The sequence below is a fragment of the Amblyraja radiata genome, chromosome 1 (assembly GCF_010909765.2).
Source record: "Amblyraja radiata isolate CabotCenter1 chromosome 1, sAmbRad1.1.pri, whole genome shotgun sequence".
Classification (NCBI taxonomy): domain Eukaryota; kingdom Metazoa; phylum Chordata; class Chondrichthyes; order Rajiformes; family Rajidae; genus Amblyraja; species Amblyraja radiata.
In genome coordinates, this window is record NC_045956.1 from 33,483,931 (window position 1) to 33,507,573 (window position 23,643).

At 46.3% G+C, this 23,643-nt stretch overlaps 1 protein-coding gene across 1 annotated transcript in view; it reads right to left on the reverse strand.

The window, feature by feature from the left end:
• rbm46 (RNA binding motif protein 46) overlaps positions 1-21,948 on the reverse strand; it is a 50,253-nt gene extending 28,305 nt beyond the window's left edge. Inside the window, exons 1-2 of the mRNA XM_033020273.1 lie at positions 21,798-21,948; positions 12,553-13,020 (exon numbers count right to left, since the gene is read on the reverse strand). Of these exons, the coding sequence (XP_032876164.1) occupies positions 12,553-13,020; positions 21,798-21,948 (619 nt within the window). The remainder of the gene's footprint in view (positions 1-12,552; positions 13,021-21,797) is intronic.
• Positions 21,949-23,643: the final 1,695 nt, after the last annotated feature.

Below are 23,643 nucleotides of genomic sequence, written 5' to 3' on the forward strand. Positions count from 1 at the left end.
ACTTAATCCATGCCGACCTTCAATCACCTGTTCATACTAGTTCTATGTTATCCCACTTTCTCAACCACTCCCTATAGACTAGGGGTGATTTGCAGTGGCTATTTAACCTACAAATCCGCATGTCTTTGGAATGTGGAGGGAACTGGAGCACCTGGAAGAAACTCACACAGTCAGAGGAAGAACATGCAAACTCCACACCGACAGCACCAGAGGTCACTAAATAAGTAGGTTTGAGAAAACATAAATCAGTGCAGTTTGTAGATAGTGAAGAAAGGTTGTTGAGGAATACAGTGGAAAGTTGAGCAGAGTGGTCACGGATGGAAATTAAATTTGGACAAATGTGTGGTAATGCTCTTTTGGAAGTCAAATTCTGGCAGGAGTGAAAAGCATTGATGTGCAGAGGGACCTTCAGGTACAAGTCCATGATGAGTTGAAAATGGTGACACAGGTGAATAAAGTAATGAAGAAGGTATTTGGTATGTTTGCCTTCATTGACTGAGGCATTGAGATGGGACATCATGTTGTAGCATTACAAACATTGGTTAGACTGTATTTGGAGTACAGTTCTGGTCCCCATAATACAGGAAGAATGTATAGCAATGGAGAGAACACAGAACAGATTCACCGTTTACCTGCAATGAAGGGCTGAAGCTATAAGGACAGATGGATTGTCTGTGTTTATGTTCAACTGGCACATAGGTGGCTGAGGGAAGACTATGCAGAGATTTGTAAAATTATGACTGGCATGGATAGGAATATAGTTTTTTTTTAAATCCTAGGACAGGATAGTCCAAAATTAGAGAGTACAGGCTTAAAGTAGGTGAAGAGAACTTTAAAGGAGATCCGAGGAATATGTTTTTCACAGATGGCAGTGGTTATCTGGAATATGCTGAGAGAAGAGGTCGAACAGAAGGATCAGCATAGGGACAGAAGGATCAGCCCACGATGTCTGTGCTGACCATGATGTCAATTTAATCGCGAGCACCATTTAATCCCAAAGTCCATATTCCTCTATTCCCTGCCTGATCATGTGTCTGTTTAAATGCTTATTAAACATTACTATTGTGTTTGCTTCTAGCAGCACACTCTAGGCACCTACCAGCCTTTAAACTTCCCACCTCGCATCTGAAGCCTATGCTCTCTTGGTTGTAACATTTCCATCCTGTTGGCGAAACATCACTCCCTGACGAGCTCAAGTCAAGTCAAGTCAAGTTAAGTCAAGTTTATTTGTCACATACGCATACGAGATGTGCAGTGAAATGAAAGTGGCAATGCTCGCGGACTTTTGTGCAAAAAGACAAACAACCAAACAAACTATAAACACAATCATAACACACATATACCTTTACATAATAAATAATGGAAGGAAAAACGTTCAGTAGAGTTAGTCCCTGGTGAGATAGGCGTTTACAGTCCGAATGGCCTCTGGGAAGAAACTCCTTCTCAACCTCTCTGTTCTCACCGCATGGCAACGGAGGCGTTTGCCTGACCGTAGCAGCTGGAACAGTCCGTTGCAGGGGTGGAAGGGGTCTCTCATGATATTGTTGGCTCTGGAGTTGCACCTCCTGATGTATAGTTCCTGCAGGGGGGCGAGTGAAGTTCCCATAGTGCGTTCGGCCGAACGCACTACTCTCTGCAGAGCCTTCTTGTCCTTGGCAGAGCAATTCCCAAACCAGATGGTAATGTTCCCGGACAAGATGCTTTCCACCGCCGCTGCGTAGAAGCACTGGAGGATCCTCGGAGACACTCTGAATTTCCTCAATTGCCTGAGGTGGTAAAGGCGCTGCCTTGCCTTACTCACGAGTGCTGAGGCGTGTGATGCCCATGTCATATCCTCGGAGATGTGGACTCCCAGATATTTAAAACAGTTCACCCTATCCACAGGATCCCCATTTATCCTCAATGGAGTGTACGTCCTCGGATGATGTGCCCTCCTAAAGTCCATGATCAGCTCCTCAGTTTTTTTGATGTTCAAGAGGAGGCTGTTATCCTGGCACCAGAGTGCTAGATCAGCCACTTCCTCCCGGTAGGCCTTCTCATCGTTGTCTGAGATCAGGCCCACCACCACAGTGTCATCAGCAAACTTAATTATTGAGTTGGAGCTGAACCTTGCCACACAGTCATGTGTGTACAGGGAGTACAATAGGGGGCTGAGGACGCAACCCTGGGGCGATCCTGTGCTCAGGGTGAGGGACTTCGATGTATTCCCTCCCATCTTGACTACCTGGGGCCTGGCAGTGAGAAAGTCCAGGACCCAGGCACACAGGGAGGTGTTGAGCCCCAATTCCATTAGCTTCCCGGCCAGTCTGGTGAGGACTATCGTGTTGAAGGTTGAACTGTAGTCTATGAACAGCATCCTCACGTAGCCCCCCTTCTGGCTGTCCAGATGGGAGAGAGCGGTGTGCAAGACCTGGGAGACCGCATCGTCCGTGGATCTGTTCGGACGGTATGCGAACTGCAACGGGTCCATATTCCGAGGGAGGAAGGCGCAGATGTGTTTCTTCACCAGCCTCTCAAAGCATTTCATGACTACCGAGGTAAGGGCCTCGGTAGTCATTCAGACAGGCTGGGGAGGCATTTTTAGGTACCGGTACAATGATAGATTTTTTGAAGCAGGCAGGGACCACGGACTTGTCCAGGGAGAGGTTGAATAATGCAGTGAGCACTGGAGCTAGCTGCGTAGCACAGGACTTGAGTACTCGCCCCGAGATGCCATCAGGGCCTGCAGCTTTTCTCGTGTTCACCCGTGTCAGAGCCCTCCTCACGCCGTGCTCGGACAGCGAGAATGTGTGCACATTCCTCCCTTCAGCTTCGGTAGCCAGCCCGCTGGCGGTATTGTCGATAGTCGGCAGACCTGGGGTGGTGTTGCCCCTCTCGAAACGAGCGTAAAAGGAGTTCAGGTGATCAGCTAGGGAGGTGCCGGCACTTGCGGATGAGGGAGGGGTGCTCCGGTAGTTGGTTACAATCCGTAGCCCCTGCCACAGGCTTCTGGTGTCCTGCTGCTCCATCTGTAACTCCATCTTGTCTCTGTACCTCCTCTTTGCGTCCTTCACCGCCCTTCGCAGTCGGTAGGACTCTGCCTTGTAGACGTCCATGTTTCCTGATGTCAGGCCCGAGTTGTAGGCAGTGGTGCGAGCATTCAGGGCCACACGAACAGACCTGTCTACCCAGGGTTTTTGGTTCGGAAAGGTGCTTACCCTTACCGTGGGGACGATGTTGTCGGTTACTGTTGCGATGAAGTCCGTGACTGCTTCCGCGAACTCACTGACGTCACTGGAACTTGCTTCGAACATATTCCAGTCGACATCACTCAGTGCATCTTGCAGCATGGCCTCTGACTGGTCGGACCACCGCTTTACGTCCCTCGTCTCAACCGCTTCCCGAACTATCCTGTTTATATTCCGGCAACAGGAAAATGGCAGCGTGGTCAGATTTTCCTAGGGGAGGGAGTGAAACGGCCTTGTAGCCTTTCCTGAACGGTGTGTAGCAGTGGTCCAAAGTTCTCTCCCCCCTGGTGGCACACGTGATGTGTTGGTAGAAGTTCGGCATGACCTTCTTGAGATTTGATTTATTAAAATCTCCAGCCACCACCATAGCCGCATCCGGGTACTTGTTTTGATGTCGACATAGCACATCGTGTAGGGCCGATAGTGCCATGTCGGTGTCCACCTGCGGTGGAATGTAGGCGGCTGTGACGATCACTGCGCTGAACTCCCGGGGAAGGTAGAATGGGCGGCATGAGATCGTCAGGTGCTCCAGGTCCGGCGAGCAGGAACGGGAAAGCATCTTGATATTTCCAGTGTTGCACCAGTTGTTATTGGTCATGAAGCAGACTCCTCCACCCTTGGATTTCCCAGATGCTTCTGTTCTGTCAGCACGGTGGACAGTGAAGGACTCGGTTGGGCAGATTACCTGATCCGGAATCAGTGAGGTCAGCCATGTTTCAGTCAGGCAGAGGATGTTGCAGTCCCTTATGTCCCGCTGGAATCTGACCCTCGCCCTGAGGTCATCCAGCTTGTTTTCCAGGGACTGGACATTCGCCAGAAGAATGCTGGGCAGAGGTGGACGAAAGGCTTGGGCTTTCAGCCTATTCCGAATCCCCCCCCCCCCGCTTTCCTCAATGTTTTCTCCGGGTTTTCCTTGCAGCCGAGCTTCCATTGTTGTTGCAGCAGCTTCTGCTGATCTCTGCTGGCCATGCTGGATCAGTGAACAGAGTTTAAAAAGTCTCCGTTTGCCCTGGAGTTTAGATTTAAGAGGGTTTCCCTGTCATACTTTGTTAGTACTAGGGAGTTAGAACTTAGAAATAAGTTAAAAAGGAACATAAAAGTTAAAAACACACACAATTTTCGCGGAGCTGCCACAACGGCGACTGGACAGGGCCGCGCCATTTTTTTTTTAACGCACGCTTTGATAGGGAGAATACTGATGTGCCTTCCCGAGCCCCCATTCGCTGTGATGGTATTTCAGTCTCAGTCACAGAGGCCGACGTCAGGAAATCCTTCAGAGGGGTGAACCCCCGAAAAGCATCTGGACCTGATCGTATACCCGGCCGTGTTCTAAAAACCTGTGCGGACCAACTGGCTGGAGTTTTTACGGACATTTTCAACCTCTCACTTCTGAGGTCTGAGGTCCCCACCTGCTTTAAGAGGGCATCAATTATACCAGTGCCCAAGAAGAGTAAGGTGACGTGCCTCAATGACTATCGACCAGTGGCACTAACGCCGGTGGTGATGAAATGCTTTGAGAGGTTGATCATGGAGCAAATCAACTCCTACCTCGACAAAAATCTGGACCCACTGCAGTTCGCTTACCGCCACAACAGATCAACGGTGGATGCGATCTCGCTGGCCCTCCACTCCGCTCTGGACCACTTGGACAACAAAAACTCATATGTCAGGCTGTTATTCATCAATTACAGCTCGGCATTTAACACAATCATCCCCTCCAAGCTGGTTACCACTCGCAGAACTGGGTCTCTGCGCATCCCTCTGCAATTGGATCCTCGACTTCCTCATTCACAGACCACAGTTTGTTCGTATTGGTGGAAATGTGTCAGCCTCGATAACAATCAGCACGGGAGCACCTCAAGGCTGCGTGCTCAGCCCCCTGCTGTACTCACTCTATACTCATGACTGTGTAGCCAGTCACAGTGCGAACTCCATCATCAAGTTCGCTGACGACACCACTGTTGTGGGACGTATCACTGATGGGGATGAGTCAGAGTACAGAAGAGAGATCGAGCAACTGTCCATATGGTGCCAGCGCAATAACCTGGCCCTCAACACCAGCAAAACCAAGGAACTGATTGTGGACTTTGGAAGGAGTAGGAGGGGGACCCACAGCCCCATCTATATCAACGGGTCGATGGTTGAAAGGGTCAAGAGCTTCAAATTCCTGGGCGTGCACATCTCTGAAGATCTCTCCTGGTCCGAGAACACTAATGCAATTATCAAGAAAGCTCATCAGCGCCTCTACTTCCTGAGAAGATTACGGAGAGTCGGTTTGTCAAGGAAGACTCTCTCTAACTTCTACAGGTGCACAGTAGAGAGCATGCTGACCGGTTGCATCGTGGCTTGGTTCGGCAATTTGAGCGCCCTGGAGAGGAAAAGACTACAAAAAGTAGTAAACACTGCCCAGTCCATCATCGGCTCTGACCTTCCTTCCATCGAAGGGATTTATCGTAGTCGCTGCCTCAAAAAGGCTGGCAGTATCATCAAAGACGCACACCATCCTGGCCACACACTCATCTCCCTGCTACCTTCAGGTAGAAGGTACAGGAGCCTGAAGACTGCAACAACCAGGTTCAAGAATAGCTACTTCCCCACAGCCATCAGGCTATTAAACCTCGCTCGGACAAAACTCTGATTATTAATAACCCATTTTCTGTTATTTGCACTTTATCAGTTTATTTATTCATGTGTGTATATATTTATGTCATGGTATATGGACACACTTATCTGTTTTGTAGTAAATGCCTACTATGTTCTGTGTGCTGAAGCAAAGCAAGAATTTCATTGTCCTATACAGGGACCCATGACAATAAACTCACTTGAACTTGAACTATTAATGGAAGGTCTTGAGGACGGTCCATACTACAGTCGAGGAAATGCTGAATGTCCTGAGGTATCTGATGGGAAATAAATCTCCTGGGCCTGATCACATATAACCAAGGATACCGTGAAAAGCTAGAGAAGAGATTACAGGTGCTCTGGCTGAGATATATGAACCTTCATTAGACAGTGAGATGCTAAAAACTGAAGGGTGGCCTATGTTGTGCCTCTATTTAAGGAGGGCACCAATAAAAACCCTGGGAACTATAGGCCAGTGAGCTTAACATCTGCAGGAGACAAGTTACTGGAAATTATTCTGAGGAATAAGATATATATGCATTGGATAGACAGGGGCTGATTAGTGCTAGTCAGCATAACTTTTTTTTCGGGGGAGATCGTGTCTTATGAATCTGATTTTTTTTGAAAAAGTAACCAAAAATATTGACACGGGCAAATCCGTAGACGTTGTGTAGATGGACCAGCAATGGTAGATTGCTCTGGAGGGTTAGATCGCTTGGGATCCAGGGGGAGTTAGTCGACTAGATAGAAAATTGGCTTTATAGAAGGAAGCAGTGGGTGATGGTGGAAGGTTATTTTTCAGACTGGAGGTCTGTGACTACTGGTGTGGCTCAGGGATCACTGCTATCCCCATCGCTGTTTGTGGTTTATATCAATGATTTGGAGGAGAATGTACATAGAAACATAGAAAATAGGTGCAGGAGGACGCCATTCAGCCCTTCGAGCCAGCACCGCCGATCATGGCTGATCGTTCCCAATCAATAACCCGTGTCTGCCTTCTCTCCATATCCCTTGATTCCACTAGCCCCTAGAGCTCTATCTAACTCTGATGAAACCTGACCATATTATGGTTACTACCTCCTAATGGCTCATTAACCTCAAGTTCCTTTATCAAATACGGTTAATTTCATAACACTAAATCCAGAATTGCCTTCTCCCTGGTAGGCTCCAATACAAGCTGCTCTAAAAATCCATCACGAAGGCACTCTACAAAGTCCCTTTCTTGGGGTCCAGTACCAACCTGATTTTCCCAGTCTACGTGCATGTTGAAATCTCCCATAACAACTTGCACCCTATGTCCAGGCTACTGTTTGGGGGCCTGTAGATAAGTCCTATTAGTGTATTTTTACCCTTACCATTCCTTAGTTCTATCCATACTGACTCCACATCTCCTGTTTCAATGTCACCCCTTGCAAGGGACTGAATTTCACTCCTCACCAACAGAGCTACCCCACCCCCTCTGCCCACCTGTCTGTCTTTTCCATAGAAAGTATACCCTTGGATATTCACTTCCCAGCCCTGGCCCTCTTGCAGCCATGCCTCTGTAATTCCCACATCATACTTGCCAATTTCTAACTGAGCCTCAAGCTCGTCCACTTTATTTCTTATACTTCGCGCGTTCATATACAACACTTTGACCTCCGTATTCACGTCCCCCCTCGCACCGCTCGTAATTGGCCCTGACCTTACTCTTTTATCCCTTCTCGAACTTTCCTTCCCATTAATTCAAGAATCTTTTGTAATTTTTCCTGTACTCACTTCCCCTTCAACTCCATCTTTATACTCCTAATTTGTCAATCCCTCCCCCCTCCACTATTTAGTTTGAACCCACTCGTATAGCCCTAGCAAACCTGCCTGCCAGAATGTCGGTCCCCCTCCAGTTAATGTGTAACCTGTCCCTTTTGTGCAGGTCACCCCTACACCAGAAGAGATCCCAGTGGTCTATAAATCTAAATCCTTGCTCCCTGCACCAGCCCCTCAGCCACACATTCAGATCCCCTATCGCCCTGTCCCTGTCCTCACTAGCACGAGGTAGAAACGTAGAAATTAGGTACAGGTGGAGGCCATTCGTCCCTTCGAGCCAGCACCGCCATTCATTGTGATCATGGCTGATCGTCCCCAATCAATAACCTGTGCCTGCCTTCTCCCCATATCCCTTGATTCCACTAGCCCCTAGAGCTATATCTAACTCTCTCTTAAATCCATCCACTGATTTAGCCTCCACTGCCCTCTGTGGCAGGTACTGGAAGCAATCCAGAGATAACCACCCTAGAAGTCCTGATTTTCAATCTTCTTCCTAACTCTCTGAACTCACGTTGGAGAACCTCCTTCCTCTTCTTCCCAATGTCGTTTGTGCCTACGTGCACAACTACTGCCGGCTGTTCACCTTCTTTCTCTCGAGGATATTCTGAATTTTGCTCGTGACATCCTGAACCCTGGCACCAGGGAGGCAACAGACCATCCTCGCATCTCATCTGCCGCCACAGAATCTCCTGTCTGCTCCTCGGAACATGGAGTCACCCACCACTATGGCTCTGCCCGATGCCGGTCGAGTCCCATCTCTAGGATTGGAACCACCGACGTGCCCGCCGCTCGGACTGGAAGCATCGTCTCCCCCGACAGTTCCCAAGAGGGAGTACCTGTTTTCATTAGGCACAGCCACCTGGGTCTCCTGCACTCCACGGTTACCACCCTTTCTCTCAGTCACACGCCTTCATTCTTCCCCTATCCTCGGCGTGACAACCTCAATGTAGGTCCTGTCCAGGAAACTCTCGTTTTCCCGGATGGCCCTGAGTTCATCCAGCTGCTTCTCCAGTGCCCCAACACGGTCCTTCAGGAGCTGAAGCTGGACGCACTTGTCCAGCTGAATGAGAGCAGAGAAATTGCACATAGAGTTTAATCTGGACAAGTGTGAAGTGTTGCACTTTGGGGTGTAAAATATACAAGGAAAATGTAAAATAAATTACAGGACCTTGAGATGCATTGATGTATGGATGGATCTTGGGAGGAAAGTCTAGCTCAATGAAAGTAGCAATACAGGCGGATAAGGTAATAACAAAGGCACGTAACATACTTGCCTTCATTGGTCAGAGTGAGTATTTAAATTTGGATGTGATGTTGCAGCTGTGTACAAAACTTTGGTTAGGCCACAGTTGGAGTATTGTGTGCAATTCTGGATACCAAATTATAGGAAGGATGTGGAGACAGTGTGAAGAAATTCACCAGTGTGTTGCCTGAAGTAGAAAGTATAATCGATTAAAAAAGGTTGGACAAAGTTAGATTGTTTTCTCTTATGTGTCAGAGGCTGAGAAGTGACTTGATAGATGTACACTGCATTCAGAAAGTATTCAGACCCCTTCACTTTTTCCACATTTTGTTATGTTACTGCCTTATGCTAAAATAGATTACATTATTTTTTTAATAATCAATCTACACACAATATCCCATAATAAAAACGCGAAAACAGGTGTTTAGAAATTTTTGCAAATTCAATAAAAATAAATAACGGAAATATCCGATTTACATAAGTATTCAGACCCTTTCCTACGACACTAAAAATTGAGCTTAGGTTCATCCTGTTTCCACTGATTATCCTCAAGATGTTTCTACAACTTGATTGGAGTCCACCAGTAGTAAATTAAATTGATTGGACATGATTTAGAAAGACACATACCTGTCTATATAAGGTCCCACAGTTGACAGTGCGTGTCAGAGCGAAAACCAAACCATGAAAATGAAGGAATTGCCCGTAGACCTCCGAGACAGGATTGTGTCGAGATGCAGTTCTGGGGAAGGGAATAAAACAATTCCTGCAGCATTGCAGGTCCCGAAGAGCACAGTGGCCTCCGTCATTCTTAAATGGAAGAACTTTGGAACCACCTTCATAGAGCTGGCCGCTCGGCCAAACTGAGCAATCGGGGAGAAGGGCCTTGGTCAGGGAGGTGACCAAGAACCTGATGGTCACTCTGACAGAGCTCCAGAGTTCCTCTGTGGAGAAGGGAGAACCTTCCAGAAGGACAACTATATCTGCAGCACTCCACCAATCAGACCTTTATGGTAGTGGCCAGACGGAAGCCACTCCTCAGTGAAAGGCACATGGCAGCCCGTTGGAGTTTGCAAAAAGGCACCTAAAGGATTCTCAGACCATGAGAAACAAGATTCTCTGGTCTGATGAAACCAAGATTGAACTCTTTGGCCTGAATGCCAAGCGTCACATCTGGAGGAAACCAGGCACCGCTGGTCATCTGGCCAATGCCATACCTACGGTGAAGCATGGTGATGGCAGCATCATGCTGTGGGAATGTATTTCAGTGGCAGGAACTGGGAGACTAGTCAGGATCGAGAGAAAAATGAACGGAGCAAAGTACAGAGAGATCCTTGATGAAAACCTGCTCCAGAGCATTCAGGACCTCAGACTGGGGCAGAGGTTCACCTTCCAACAGGACAATGACCCTAAGCACACAGCCAAGACAACGCAGGAGTGGCTTCGTGACAAGTCTGTGAATGTTCTTGAGTGGCCCAGCCAGAGCCCAGACTTGAACCCGATCGAACATCTCTGGAGGGACCTGAAAATAGCTGTGCATCGATGCTCCCCATCCAACCTGACAGAGCTTGAGAGGATCTGCAGAAGAATGGGAGAAATTACCCAAATACATGTGTGCCAAGCTTGTAGTGTCATACCCAAGAAGACTTGAGGCTGTAATTGCTGTCAAAAGTGCCTCAACAAAGTACTGAGTAAAGGGTCTGAATACTTATGTAAATGTGATATTTCAGATATTTCTTTTTAATTACTTTGCAAAAATTTCTAAACACCTGTTTTCGTTTTTTTTATTATGGGGTATTGTGTGTAGATTGATGATAAAAAATGAATTTAATCCATTTTAGAATAAGGCTGTAACGTAACAAAGTGTGGAAAAAGTGAAGGGGTCTGAATATTTTCTGAATGCACTGTATATAACAGACAGAGGACGAAGGGATTATAGACCGCTTGTACACAGGTATACCCCACTTAGTATCACAGCTGCTTTGCTCTTTCATTTGGAGTTGCATTTTTTCAAAAACCAATAGAAACCACAGAATGTGGCCGCTTATGGAGATTTGCAATATGACAACACAACAACTCTGCGCAAGGAAATCTAACGCAACAAATCTAAGTGAGGGAATCAAAGCTCCTATCAGGGAATCACAGCTCCGGTCAAAAGTACTGGAGCCGCGAATGGAAATAAAACGGGTAAACATAGGGAGTAAACATTTGTGGAAAAGCTACAGACCTACAAGTGAGAAAGCAAGAGTTCGCAATAAAAGAGTTTAAAAATAACGGGAATGCATCTCCATGTTATAATGACCAGGGCAGGGGTCGGCAACCTTGTTCTGCATAGGGGCCGGGACGCATGTCTGTGAGCGGATGGCGGGCCACATCTATCATGTGTACACATGATCCCGCCCCCAATGGCAGGCATCAAATCACGTGTTCACAGAAGGTAGACAAAAATGCTGGAGAAACTCAGCGGGTGAGGCAGCTTCATGCAATCCTTGCATATCTCACCCGCTGAGTTTCTCCAGCATTTTTGTCTACCTTCGATATCTACCTTCGATTCTTAAACGTGTTCACAGAGGATGCGCGGCCGTGCCGGCAGCTTTGCACAGGATGCGGTACAGCCAGAGCTCGGCCGCGCTCGGGGAGGTGCTCGGGGAAGCGTTCGAGGAGGTGCTCGGCCGCGCTCGGGGAGGTGCTCGGGGAAGCGTTCGGGGAGGCGTTCGGGGAGGTGCTCGGGGAGGCGATCGGCCGTGCTCGGGGAGACTATCGGCCGTGCTCGGGGAGACTATCGGCCGTGCTCGGGGAGGCGATCGGCCGTGCTCGGGGAGACTATCGGCCGTGCTCGGGTAGACTATCGGCCGTGCTCGGGGAGGCGATCGGCCGCGCTCGGGGAGGCGATCGGCGGGCCGAATGATTATGGGGGGAAAAAATCCGCATGCGGGCCGGATGATTTCGGGTTACCGGCCGTATTCGGCCCGGGGGCCGTAGGTTGCCGACTGCTAACGTGTCTCGCACTCCATTTTCTACCATTTTCTCAGCCAAAAATCTGTAGCCTCCCTTTGATCTGGTATTTTGTTGGTTCACATGCTTGATCAATGGTGCTTTATCATTAATGTTTTATTATTATTAATGTTTAGTGTTTTCTGAGTCATTCGTAACTGTCACTGTATGTCATGTTGTTACTTGTGGGCGGAACACCAAGGCAAATTCCTTGTATGTGAATACTTGGCCAATAAACTTACTTACTTACTTACTTCTAAGATTGTATTTAGAGCACTAATTGAGGTATTACTGTAATCCCAGCTAGATGTGAGTAGTCAAAGTTGGCATGATGTTCTTTTGGCACCATTGACATCAGAGGCTGATGGCCTGTTCCTATGCTGTACTATTTTTTATTAATTGAACATAAGGCCATAGCAAATCTAAACGTTGACGAGCACTCATATTTTCCCTTAACCGTTCCAATTGGATTATGCCCACATTTATTAAACTAATATCGAGAACCAAATACTAGTCTTCAAGATAACCCATCCCTATTTTTAGAATTTCAGGACAACTTTGTTCCTTCCCTGAACTACTTAAATATTAAACTTACAGTTGGCAAAGATATTGATTCAATAATGAAGATTTCAACTATTAAATTACTCCTAAAATATTTTCCAGTACCTGGAATAAGCTTTCTTCTGGCCATTGCAGCAGCTCTGTGAGATTCATATTCTACAAAAGCAAATCCTCGGTTCTTTGTCTTGTCAGTGGCACTGGGGTAGACAATGACATCGACAACACCTTCAGTAACTTTCTTCATTTCTTCCAGTATTTCTTCCTTTTTTTTCTCTTTTGGAATTGCCCCAATGAACAATCTGCAGTTGTCTAAGCTAACACAGACACCAATAAATTTTCCAGGTCGAATTTCAAAATTGTTAAGCATTTTGATTGCATTCTGGGCTTCTTCTCTTGTCGTATACATAACAAATGCATAACCGCGATTCTCACCGCTAAATTCCATCATCAGTCTAAATTCATAAATTTTCCCTGCTCTCTGGAACACAGGCACCAATTCATCCTCGTACATGTCTCGAGGAATCTTTCCTACGAAGACTTCACACCCACGAGGTGGCGGTGGACCTTCCCAACCTGTGAAAATGTTTTTTTTATCGTTTATTACAGTCAATAAACGGTTAATGACAAATATAAGCATTCATTTGATTATAATCAGGTACACAAACTAGTTTTACATAATTCATTTTTAATACCACAAAAATTCAACTTCAATGTACAACTTTAGTTTAGTTTAGCGATACAGCGTGGAAACGGGCTCTTCGGCTCACCGTGTCGGCGCTGACCAATGATCACCCATATACTAGTTCTATCCTACACACTAGGGACAGTTTACAGAATCAATCAACCTGCATGTCTTTGGAATATGGAAGGTAAATCGAGTTACACTGTACCTTACTTGGTACACGTGACAATAAAATACCCTTTGAACACTTTGAAACAGGAGAAAACCTACGTGGCCACTGGGAGAGTGGACAAAGTCCGCACACACAGCACCCTGGTCAGGATTATACCAGGGTCTCTGGTGCTGGAAAGCAGCAACTCTACCGCTGCTGCCAACTGCAGTAAATGATACCTAAATAGAATAATTTTAATACATTTTTTTTCAAATGGCTCATATCAAACGGTTATTTTGCCTCTTTGTATTCCCATATCTCCCACACTTGCACACACAGTAATTTTAAAAAACAAGTTTGAAATTTTGAAACATTGAAAAACATTTGAAATAAGTTGCACTTAACACTACATCAGGAATTTTCCCAAATCCTATGATTCATCTTGATTCAAATTAAATCAGAGATTTGTCCTATAAGAACACTTTAAGCAGTAAACTGATATGTTCAATCATTAGCTACAGCCTTATGGAATAGTAAGCTGCTGCAAGAGGCTTAATGGCCTATTCTAATGTTATATTCTTATATCACCTTGAGGGAAAGGAAGTTTTTCCATGGTCACAGGAAGAACACCAGGATGTAATGGACTTTATTACCACATAAACTAAAGCAATCAACATTAAGAGAACATAAAATATAGAACAGTACAGTACAGGAACAGGCCCTTCAGCCCGCAATATATGTGCCAAACATGATGCCAAGACCAACTCTAATTGGCCTGCACATAATTCTTATCCCTGCATTCCCTGCATATGCCTGTCCAAAAATCTCATAATAGCTATCATCATATCTGTCTCTACCACCACCCTCGGCAGCACATACCAGGCTCTTACCACCACGTGTGTAATAAAAATGTTGTCCTGCATATCAACTTTCAACTTTGCCCCTCTCACCTTAAAGCAATGGCATCTAATTTTGATTTTTCCATCCTGGAATAAAAGGCTCAGTCTACCTTATCAATGCACCTACACAAGTTTATCTATTGCTATCAGGTCTGCCTGCAACTTACGGCACTCCAGAAAAAGCAATCCAAGTCTGTCCAACCTCTCCCGATACCTAATACCTCCTAATTGAGGTAGTCTTCTAGTGAAATATACTTTAACACAACAAACTGCACCTGCTGGTTTACAAAAAAAAAGACACAATGTGCTGGAGTGACTCGGTGGGTCAGACATCTCTGGAGAACATAGTCAGGTGATGTTTTGGCTTGGGATCTGAAGAAGTATTCCAACACGAAACATCATCTATCTTCTGTTCTCCAGAGATGCTGTCTGACCTACTGAGTTACCTCACAACAATCTAGTCAACCTCCACTCCACCCTGTCCAAAGCTTCCACACCAGAACTGCATTCAATATTCCAAATATGGCCCAACTAAAGTCCTATAAAGATGCAACTTGACTTCCTGACTCTTATGCACAATGCCCCAACCAATCTGATCAATTCTTGTGACATGGTAAACCATTAATATATGCCGTGTTCCATGGGAATTGAAGGAAGGAATTTCTACACCTCACTTGCATCTTGCTCTACAGCTTTATGAAATGAAAATCAATGGCTATAGTTATGCACATGAATGAATGGCCGGTAAATTCATGACATGTATTGTGGCCAATGAAATGATTCCTGAATGCATGATTTCTGTAATCTTTCTATTTCTGCAATGCAGTGAAAATTAATTTCCACTATCAGCTGATGTTACTTTTGATATCGATACTGCCTATATATTATAATAGTTGAAAATTGGAAAATGGTGATGTTGTAAAGGATCTGGATGCCTTTGAACAGCAGGTAATGAACACTAACATGCAGGTGATGAACGCAGTTAGTGTAGTAAGTGGTGCAAAGGACCCCCACATTATGGAGGGGATGCTTCCTAAACTATCTGAATGGTGATTTTATGTTATGTTAAACTCTATTTCTCAATTAATCCCTTTTTTTTTAGTGGAGATGCTTTTAATCATCTTGCTGTTGGACAATGGTCCTGATATTCCGAACACATTCATTTTTTCGAATTGAGCTGCAATAGCTGGCAAAGGACTGGAGTTAGAAAAAAGATAGAAAATACATGATTTGGAACTAAACGTGGACGTGTTGATTACTACGTAATACCAAGAATGCCTGAGTTACGGACTGTGATAAAGGCTGTCAAAGTATATAGTTTAGAAATACAGCGTGGAGATCGGTCCTTTGGCCCATCAAGTTCACGCTGACCAACAATCACCCGTACACTATTTCTATCCTACATACTGTGGACAATTTACAGAAGCCAATTAACCTACAGACCTGCACATCTTTGGAGTTGGGAAGTAACCCGAGCAGCTGGAGAAAAGCAACGCGGTCACAGGGAGAATGTACAAGTTCCTTACAGACAGCACCCGTGGTCAGCATTGAACCCAGGTCTCTGGCACTGTAAGGCAGCAACTGTACCACTGTGCCACTGGGCCGCCCCAAAAGAAATCGATCAGCTACAGAAATGGGCAGAGAAATGGCAGGTGGAGTTTAATTCGAGCAAGTGTGAGGTGTTACACTTTGAGAGGTCAAATCTAAGGGGAAAATATACAATTAACGGCATGACCCTAAACAGCATTGATTTACAGTGATGTCAAATAATCATGGAAGCTAATCCTTCGGCCCAACTTGCCCAGCCTATCAAGATGCCCCGTCTACACTAATCCCATCTGCCCGCGATTGGCCTATATTCCTCTAAACCTTTCCTGTCCATGAACCTTTTAAATGGTCTTATAGTACCTGCCTCAACAACCTCCTCTGGCAGCTTGTTCCATATGCCCACCACCTTGGAATCTTGGGGTCCAAGTCCACAACTCCCTGAAGGTGGCAACACAAGTAGGGTGGTAAAGAAGACATATGGTATGCTTCAAAGGTCCGGGCAATGAGTATAAGAGTTAAAGTCATGATGCAGCTTTATAGGACTTGAGTTAGACAAGAGAAAAGATTCCTAACGGCAGCATAGGACAGCGCCTGTAACGTCACAGCCATCAAGCGGCGTCAATGTACGTCCACCCGCGACACGATACGGCAAGATACGACAGGTTGCGACATCTGGGGCGAGTGACGTCATTTGATTAACCAGCTTCCCTATAAAAGGGGATGCCCCGCGACGCATGCCGACGTACGGGTGACGCGTGGTGATGTACGGTAACGCAAAATAAATTAGCATAGGCAATGACCGTGCGTCACCATGCATCACCCATCGTGCGAAAGGACACATGACATGATAAGACATGCAGATGTCGCGCGAGGATTTTGAACATTCCAAAATCCTGAGGCGGCAGGGAGACATCGTGCATTACTGCTGTCGCCTAAAATGTTGCCCAAGTGGGACAGGCCCTTTAGACATGTTGGGAGAGTGGGCAGACAGCTGTACCATTTGTTGAAAAAATGGCCAATCAATTGGCTAATTGAGCAGCTAATAAAGAAAATGGCAAGGTGAAGCAAAGCGGCCTGTTGTGAGGAGCATGAGGAAGAGGCTGTATTGAGGCCAAGTTTAAAGCTTTGGCTCCTCATGTACCTCATTTAATATACTGGTATGTACTTCATCTACTGTATCCGTTGTTCCAGGTGTGGACTCCGGCGATCGTTTCGCTGAACACCTCCGCTAATTCCGCCTGAACCTTCCTGATCTCCCGGTTGCTGAACACTTTAACTCCTCCTCCCATTCCCACACTGATCTTTCTGTCCTGGGCCTCCTCCATTGTCAGAGAGAGGCAAATTGGAGGAACAGCAGCTCATAACTTTTTGTTCGCCTTCCATCACAGTGAGGGATACGGAGGAGTCACTGTGGTGGATATTCATGTTAAAATGTATTTTGTGTATTCTGTTGCTTTTTATTGGTATGACTGTATTGCAAATCAAATTCCACGTATGTTGCAAAACATACTTGGCTAATAAAGTATGATTATGATATTTCGCTTGGGCATCTTACACCCCAGCGGTATGAACATTGACTTCTCTAACCAAGTAACACTTGCTTTCCCTCTCTCTCCATCCCTCCCCCTTCCCAGTTCTCTGACCAGTCTTACCCACCTAACACTATAACCAGATATTGAGCATCATGCAATGTATACACTGTCTAAAAAAATTGAAGTAATTGAAGTAACTCGAGTAATTGTTACCATATTACCCAACTTAATACTCTTAATTATTTATCCATCAGGGAAGATGGAGTGGAAAGGTGTAGACAGTAAGCTAAAAAGAACCCGCATGGCTTTTCATTAACTCAAGCTAAGAAATACATAGCAAAATTAACATATTGTAAGAGGGTTTATGCTGGATAGAATCAGCAAATGCAATTCCAACATATTTTCCCAGATTCGTCATACATATATTTTGACTTGGACGTATATGCAGATGGGTTGGTTAATATTATTAAGGGTTTGGACACGTTAGAAGCAGGAACCATGTTCCCGATGTTGAGGGAATCCAGAACCAGGGGCCACAGTTTAAGAATAAGGGGTAGGCCATTTAGAACGGAGATGAGGAAATACTTTTTCACCCAGAGAGTTGTGAATCTGTGGAATTCTCTGCCTCAGAAGGCAGTGGAGGCCAATTCTCTGGATGCTTTCAAGAGAGAGTTAGATGGAGTTCTTAAAGATAGCGGAGTCAAGGGATATGGGGAGAAGGCAGGAACGGGGTACTGATTGTGGATGATCAGCCATGGTCACAATGAATGGCAGCGCTGGCTCGAAAGGCCGAATGGCCTACTCCTGCACCTATCGTCTATTGTAAGTTTGCAGATCACACCAAAATTGGTGGAGTCACGGACTGTGAGGAAGGCTGTCAAAGGGATATTGATCAGCTGCTACAGAAATGAACAAGTAAATAGCACATTGTTTAAGAAGGAATTGCAGATGCTGGAAAATCAAAGGTAGACACAAATGCTGGAGAAACTCAGCGGGTGAGGCAGCATCTATGGAGCAAAGGAAATAGGCAAGGTTTCGGGTCGAAACCCTTCTTCAGACTGATGTGGTCGGTGGGGGCGCTGCGAGCCGGCTGCCCTCCCAGCAGCGTGTTAGTCATTTTCTACTTTTTTTGTTTTTTTAGTATGTCCCAATGTGTGTTATTAATGTTTCTCGGTGTGTCTAGTGTGGGGGGTGGTGTGGGGGGGTAAGGGGGAAACCGCTTCGGTCGCCTCCTCCACAGAAAGGCGACTTTTTCCATGTCACCTCCCTGGCGGCCTAACACAAAGGATTGGTGCGGCCTTTCCCGGAGATGGGCCCGGGGCTTCAGCAGCGGAGCTTCCAGCTGGCGCGGCGTCCGGAGCCCAGGATCCCCCCATGGGGACCCCGGAGAAGAGCTCCAACCGCTGGCCTACTTCTAACCGCGGGCGCGGCGGGGACTTAACCATCCGGAGCGGGATCCCTCGCTGGGGATCCCTAGAGAAGAGCTCTGACCGCCGGCCCGCGGCCTACAACATCTTTTGAAGCCGCGGTCTGTGGTGCTTCTAACTGCGGCGTGGCAGGGACTTTAGATCTTCGACCGCCGGCCTGCGGCCTACACCATCTTGATTCCGCAGTCACCGGTAGGGAAGCACCTATTCAGGACTTACCTTGTCTGCACATCTGACCGCCCGCAGCGGCGACTGCAGAGGGTTGTGGTCCCGACCACGGGGGGAAATGGAGGAGGACTGAGTAAACTTTGTGCCTTCCACCACAGTGATGAATGCTGTGGTGGATGTTTGTGTTAAATTTTTTATTGTGTATTGTTTGTTCTTTTTTATTGTTCCGCTGCTGGCAAGTTCATTTCACTGCACTTCATTGTGTATGTGATGAATAAATCTGACTATTGACTGACTATTGACTATGTGAGGGTCGGGGGGGGGGGGGGGGGGGGGGGGGGGGGAGGAAGATAGGAAGAGGTGGAGCCAGAGGGCTGAGGGAGAGCTGAGAAGGGGAGGAGAAAGTAAGGACTACCTGATATTAGAGGTCAATGTTCATTGACTTGTGTAAACTGCCCAAGCGAAATATGAGGTGCTGCTCCTCCAATTTACGGTGGTTCTCACTCTGGCCATGGAGGAGGCCCAGGACAGAAAGGTCGCATTTGGAATGGGAGGGGGAGTTGAAGTGCTGAGCCACTGGGAGATCAGGTTGGTTATTGCGAACCGAGCAGAGGTGTTCGGCGAAGCGATCGCCAAGCCTACGCTTCATCTCACCGATGTAGAGGAACTAACATCTAGAGCAGCGGATGCAATAGAAGAGGTTGGAGGAGGTGAAGGTGAACCTCTGCCGCACCTGGAAAGACTGCTTGGGTCCTTGAATGGAGTCAAGGGGGGAGGTAAAGCGACAAGTGTAGCATTTCTTGCGGTTCCAAGGGAAAGTGCCCGGAGAGGGGATGGTTCGGGTGGGAAGGGACGAATTGACCAGGGAGTTATGGAGGGCACGGTCTCTGTGGAAAACAGACGGGGGAGGAGATGGGAAGATGTGGCAAGTGGTGGGATCACGTTGGAGGTGGCGAAAATGTCGGAGGATTATTTGTTGTATGTGACGGCTGGTAGGGTGGAAGGTGAGGACAAGGGGGACTCTGCCCTTTTTACGAGTGGGAGGATGGGGAGTGAGAGCAGTCACGGGGTATAGAAGAGACCCTGGTGAGAGCCTCATCTATGGTAGAAGAGGGGAACCCCCCGTTCCCTGAAGAATGAGGACATCTCCGATGCCCTGGTGTGGAACACCTCATCCTGGGTGCAGATGCAACGTAGACGGAGGAATTGGGAGTAGGGGATGGAGTCCTTACAGGAAGCAGGGTGGGAAGAAGTCTAGTCCAGATAGCCATGGGACTATATAGCACGTGAAGATTAATCCAATGATCTGTGAGGTGTTGTACTTTGGGAGGTCAAATGTAAGGAGAAAATATACAGTCAATAGCAAGACCCTTAACGCCATTGATGTGTAGAGGGATCTTGGGGTCCAAGTCCATAACTCCCTGAAAATGGCAACACAAGTAGACAGAGTGGTAAAGAAGGCATACGCCTCAGCACTCGTGAGTAAGGCAAGGCAGCGCCTTTACCACCTCAGGCAATTGAGGAAATTCAGAGTGTCTCCGAGGATCCCCCAGTGCTTCTACGCAGTGGCGGTGGAAAGCATCTTGTCCGGGAACATTACCATCTGGTTTGGGAATTGCTCTGCCAAGGACAAGAAGGCTCTGCAGGGAGTAGTGCGTTCGGCCGAACGCACTATGGGAACTTCACTTGCCCCCCTGCAGGAACTATACATCAAGAGGTGCAACTCCAGAGCCAACAATATCATGAGAGACCCCTTCCACCCCTGCAACGGACTGTTCCAGCTGCTACGGTCAGGCAAACGCCTCCGTTGCCATGCGGTGAGAACAGAGAGGTTGAGAAGGAGTTTCTTCCCAGAGGCCATTCGGACTGCAAACGCCTATCTCACCAGGGACTAACTCTACTGAACGTTTTTCCTTCCATTATTTATTATGTAAAGGTATATGTGTGTTATGATTGTGTTTATAGTTTGTTTGGTTGTTTGTCTTTTTGCACAAAAGTCCGCGAGCATTACCACTTTCATTTCACTGCACATCTCGTATGTGTATGTGACAAATAAACTTGACTTGACTTGACACTTATCTTCATTGATTGGAGCATTGACGATAAGAGTCAGGAAGTCATGATGCAGCTTTATAAGACTGGTTAGGCTGCATTTGGACTATTGTGTGCAGTTCTAGTCACCTCAATACAGGAAGGATGTCGAGGCTTTGGAAAGGGCGCTGTGGAGGTTTACCAGAATGGGAACTCGGATTAGGGAGTATTAGCTATAGGGAGAGGTTGAACGAACTTGGATTGTTTTCTCGGGAATGCTGGAGGATGAAGGGCGACCTGCTGGAACTATATAAAATTATGAGAGGTATAGTGGCATTTAAGAACTTCTGGATAGGTACATGGATATGCAGTGAATGGAGGGATATGTCTTATGTGCAGGCAGGTAAAATATGCAGATATGGATTATGTGAAAGCAGGTCTTGGCATCATCTTCAGCAACAACATTGTAGGTCTGTTTCTCTGCTATATTGTCCTATATTCTATGTGTTTTGCAAAACACCAGGAGAACCTTCGTCTTTAATCATCTTGTGATAGAAAATTCCTGCCAATTTCTAGTTTTAGTTTTGAGATACACCACAGAAACAGGCCCTTCAGCTGGCCAAGTCCATGCCAACCATCGATCAGCCGTTCACACTAGTTCTATGTTATCCCATTATCTAATCCATTCCCTTGAGGCCAATACATCTGCAAACCTGCACGACTTTGGGATGTTGGAGGAAACTGGCGCACCACGCGGAAGAACGGGCAAACTCCATAAAGTCAGCACCCAAGGTCCGGGAGTCACTGGTGTTGTGCGACAGTAACTCTAAAATGCCGCCAATTTTGTCTAGAAATAACAATGGGGACCCCTCACAAACATTCCATATCCTAGATTTTGTATTTCATTCCTACCTGGTGGTGGACCTCCAAACTTTCTTTGGCCATTTTCTTGTATCATGGTATAGCCTGTTTGTTCCATCAAGGCAAGTAGTGCTGCTTCATTCTGAGTCACAGAACCGAGTTTATTGGAGCCATTTGTCATGTCCAGATTTTCTGCTGTCATGGTCATTAGCAATATTTTAAATCTGCATGAGGAAGCAATACAAGTTTTCATTCCTCCTGTTTTTGACTTTGTACATTTCTCATATTTCATTATAACACGGAAGGAAGTAATTTCATCCATCAGGCCCATGCTGTCTCTCATAGCAATTCCATTATCTCATTTATTTCATGGAGTCATAGTCACAGAGCCATACAGAATGGAAACAGTCCCTTTGACCCAGCTTGTCCATGCCGACCGAGATATTCCATCTACGTTATTCTCACCTGCCTGCGTCTCACCCATATCCCTCTAAATCTTTCCGATATGTACCTGTTCAAATATCTTTTAAATGTTGTTTCTAATACCTACCTCAACTACGTCCTCTAGCAGTTCGTTTCATAAACCCACTGTGTGAAAAAATTACCCCTCAGGTTCCTGCACAGTAGTACAGCATAGAAATGGCCCCTTCAGCCCACAATGCTTGTGATGAACATGTTGCCAAGTTAAACATCTCATCTGAGAATATCCTGGTTATGTAAGGAATAGTAGTGTAAAATATTTGATTAAGTAAAAGATTAGCTTGACATTTTGGGTCCTGAATAAGCTGAAGTTTTGTAATTCTGTACCATATTAGAGGAACTATGGGGATCAGGAAGCCAGAGGTCCGCATACCAAGCTTTTCTGATAATGCATCCTGTTATGCCCAGGGAAAAAGACAATTAACAACAGTGGGAGAGGATGCGTTTCCCGTGGACTCGGGAATTTCTGTAAACAGCAATTTGCTGTGGTGTTACTGATAATGATCCTTACATTGTTCAAGAAAGAATTGCAAATGTTGGGCTTTTGACGTAGTTCCTGTTGTTTAGGGCTTTTGTAACTAAAGTTTGTGATTGATTTAACCACAGTGTGACGAGTGTATTGTATTGTGACAAGTATGCTTTGAATGGGTTCAGCCTGCTTGATTTGAGTATTGTGTCGAATGTCATTGCTGCAACTCTGTATAAGCATGTGACCACGTTTCCAAAACACTATAAAAGATCCTGTATGTCTTTCTTCATTAGAGTAGTGGCTCAAGAGAGTCAAATGTTTGTTGCATACTTGATTCTGTATCCCTGACACTCGCCGGCTGATGATCAGTAAAGCTTGAGTTGGTTTACCAAACCCATTGCGTGTTGTCTGTTTTTAAGAAGTGAACCTTAACACATCTGTCTGCACATGATCCATATCCCTCTATTCCCTGCACTTCCATGTGCCTATCCAAAAGATGTTCCTATTAAAACTTTACTATCTGGACTACGCTTCTTCCCACCCTGTTTCCTCTACCATAGATGAGGCTCTCACCAGGGTCTCTTCTGTACCCCATGACTTTGCTCTCACTCCCCATCCCCCCACTCTTAACAAGGGCAGAGTCCCCCTTGTCCTCACCTTCCACCCTACCTGCCATCACATACAACAAATAATCCTCCGACATTTTTGCCACCTCCAACGTGATCCCACCACTTGCCACATCTTCCCATCTCCTCCCCTGTCTGCTTTCCGCAGAGACCGCTCCCTCCGTAACTCTCTGGTCAATTCGTCCTTTCCCACCCGAACCACCCCCTCTCCGGGCACTTTCCCTTGGAACCGCAAGAAATGCTGCACTAGTCGCTTTACCTCCCCCCTTGACTCCATTCAAGGACCCAAGCAGTCTTTCCAGGTGCGGCAAAGGTTCACCTG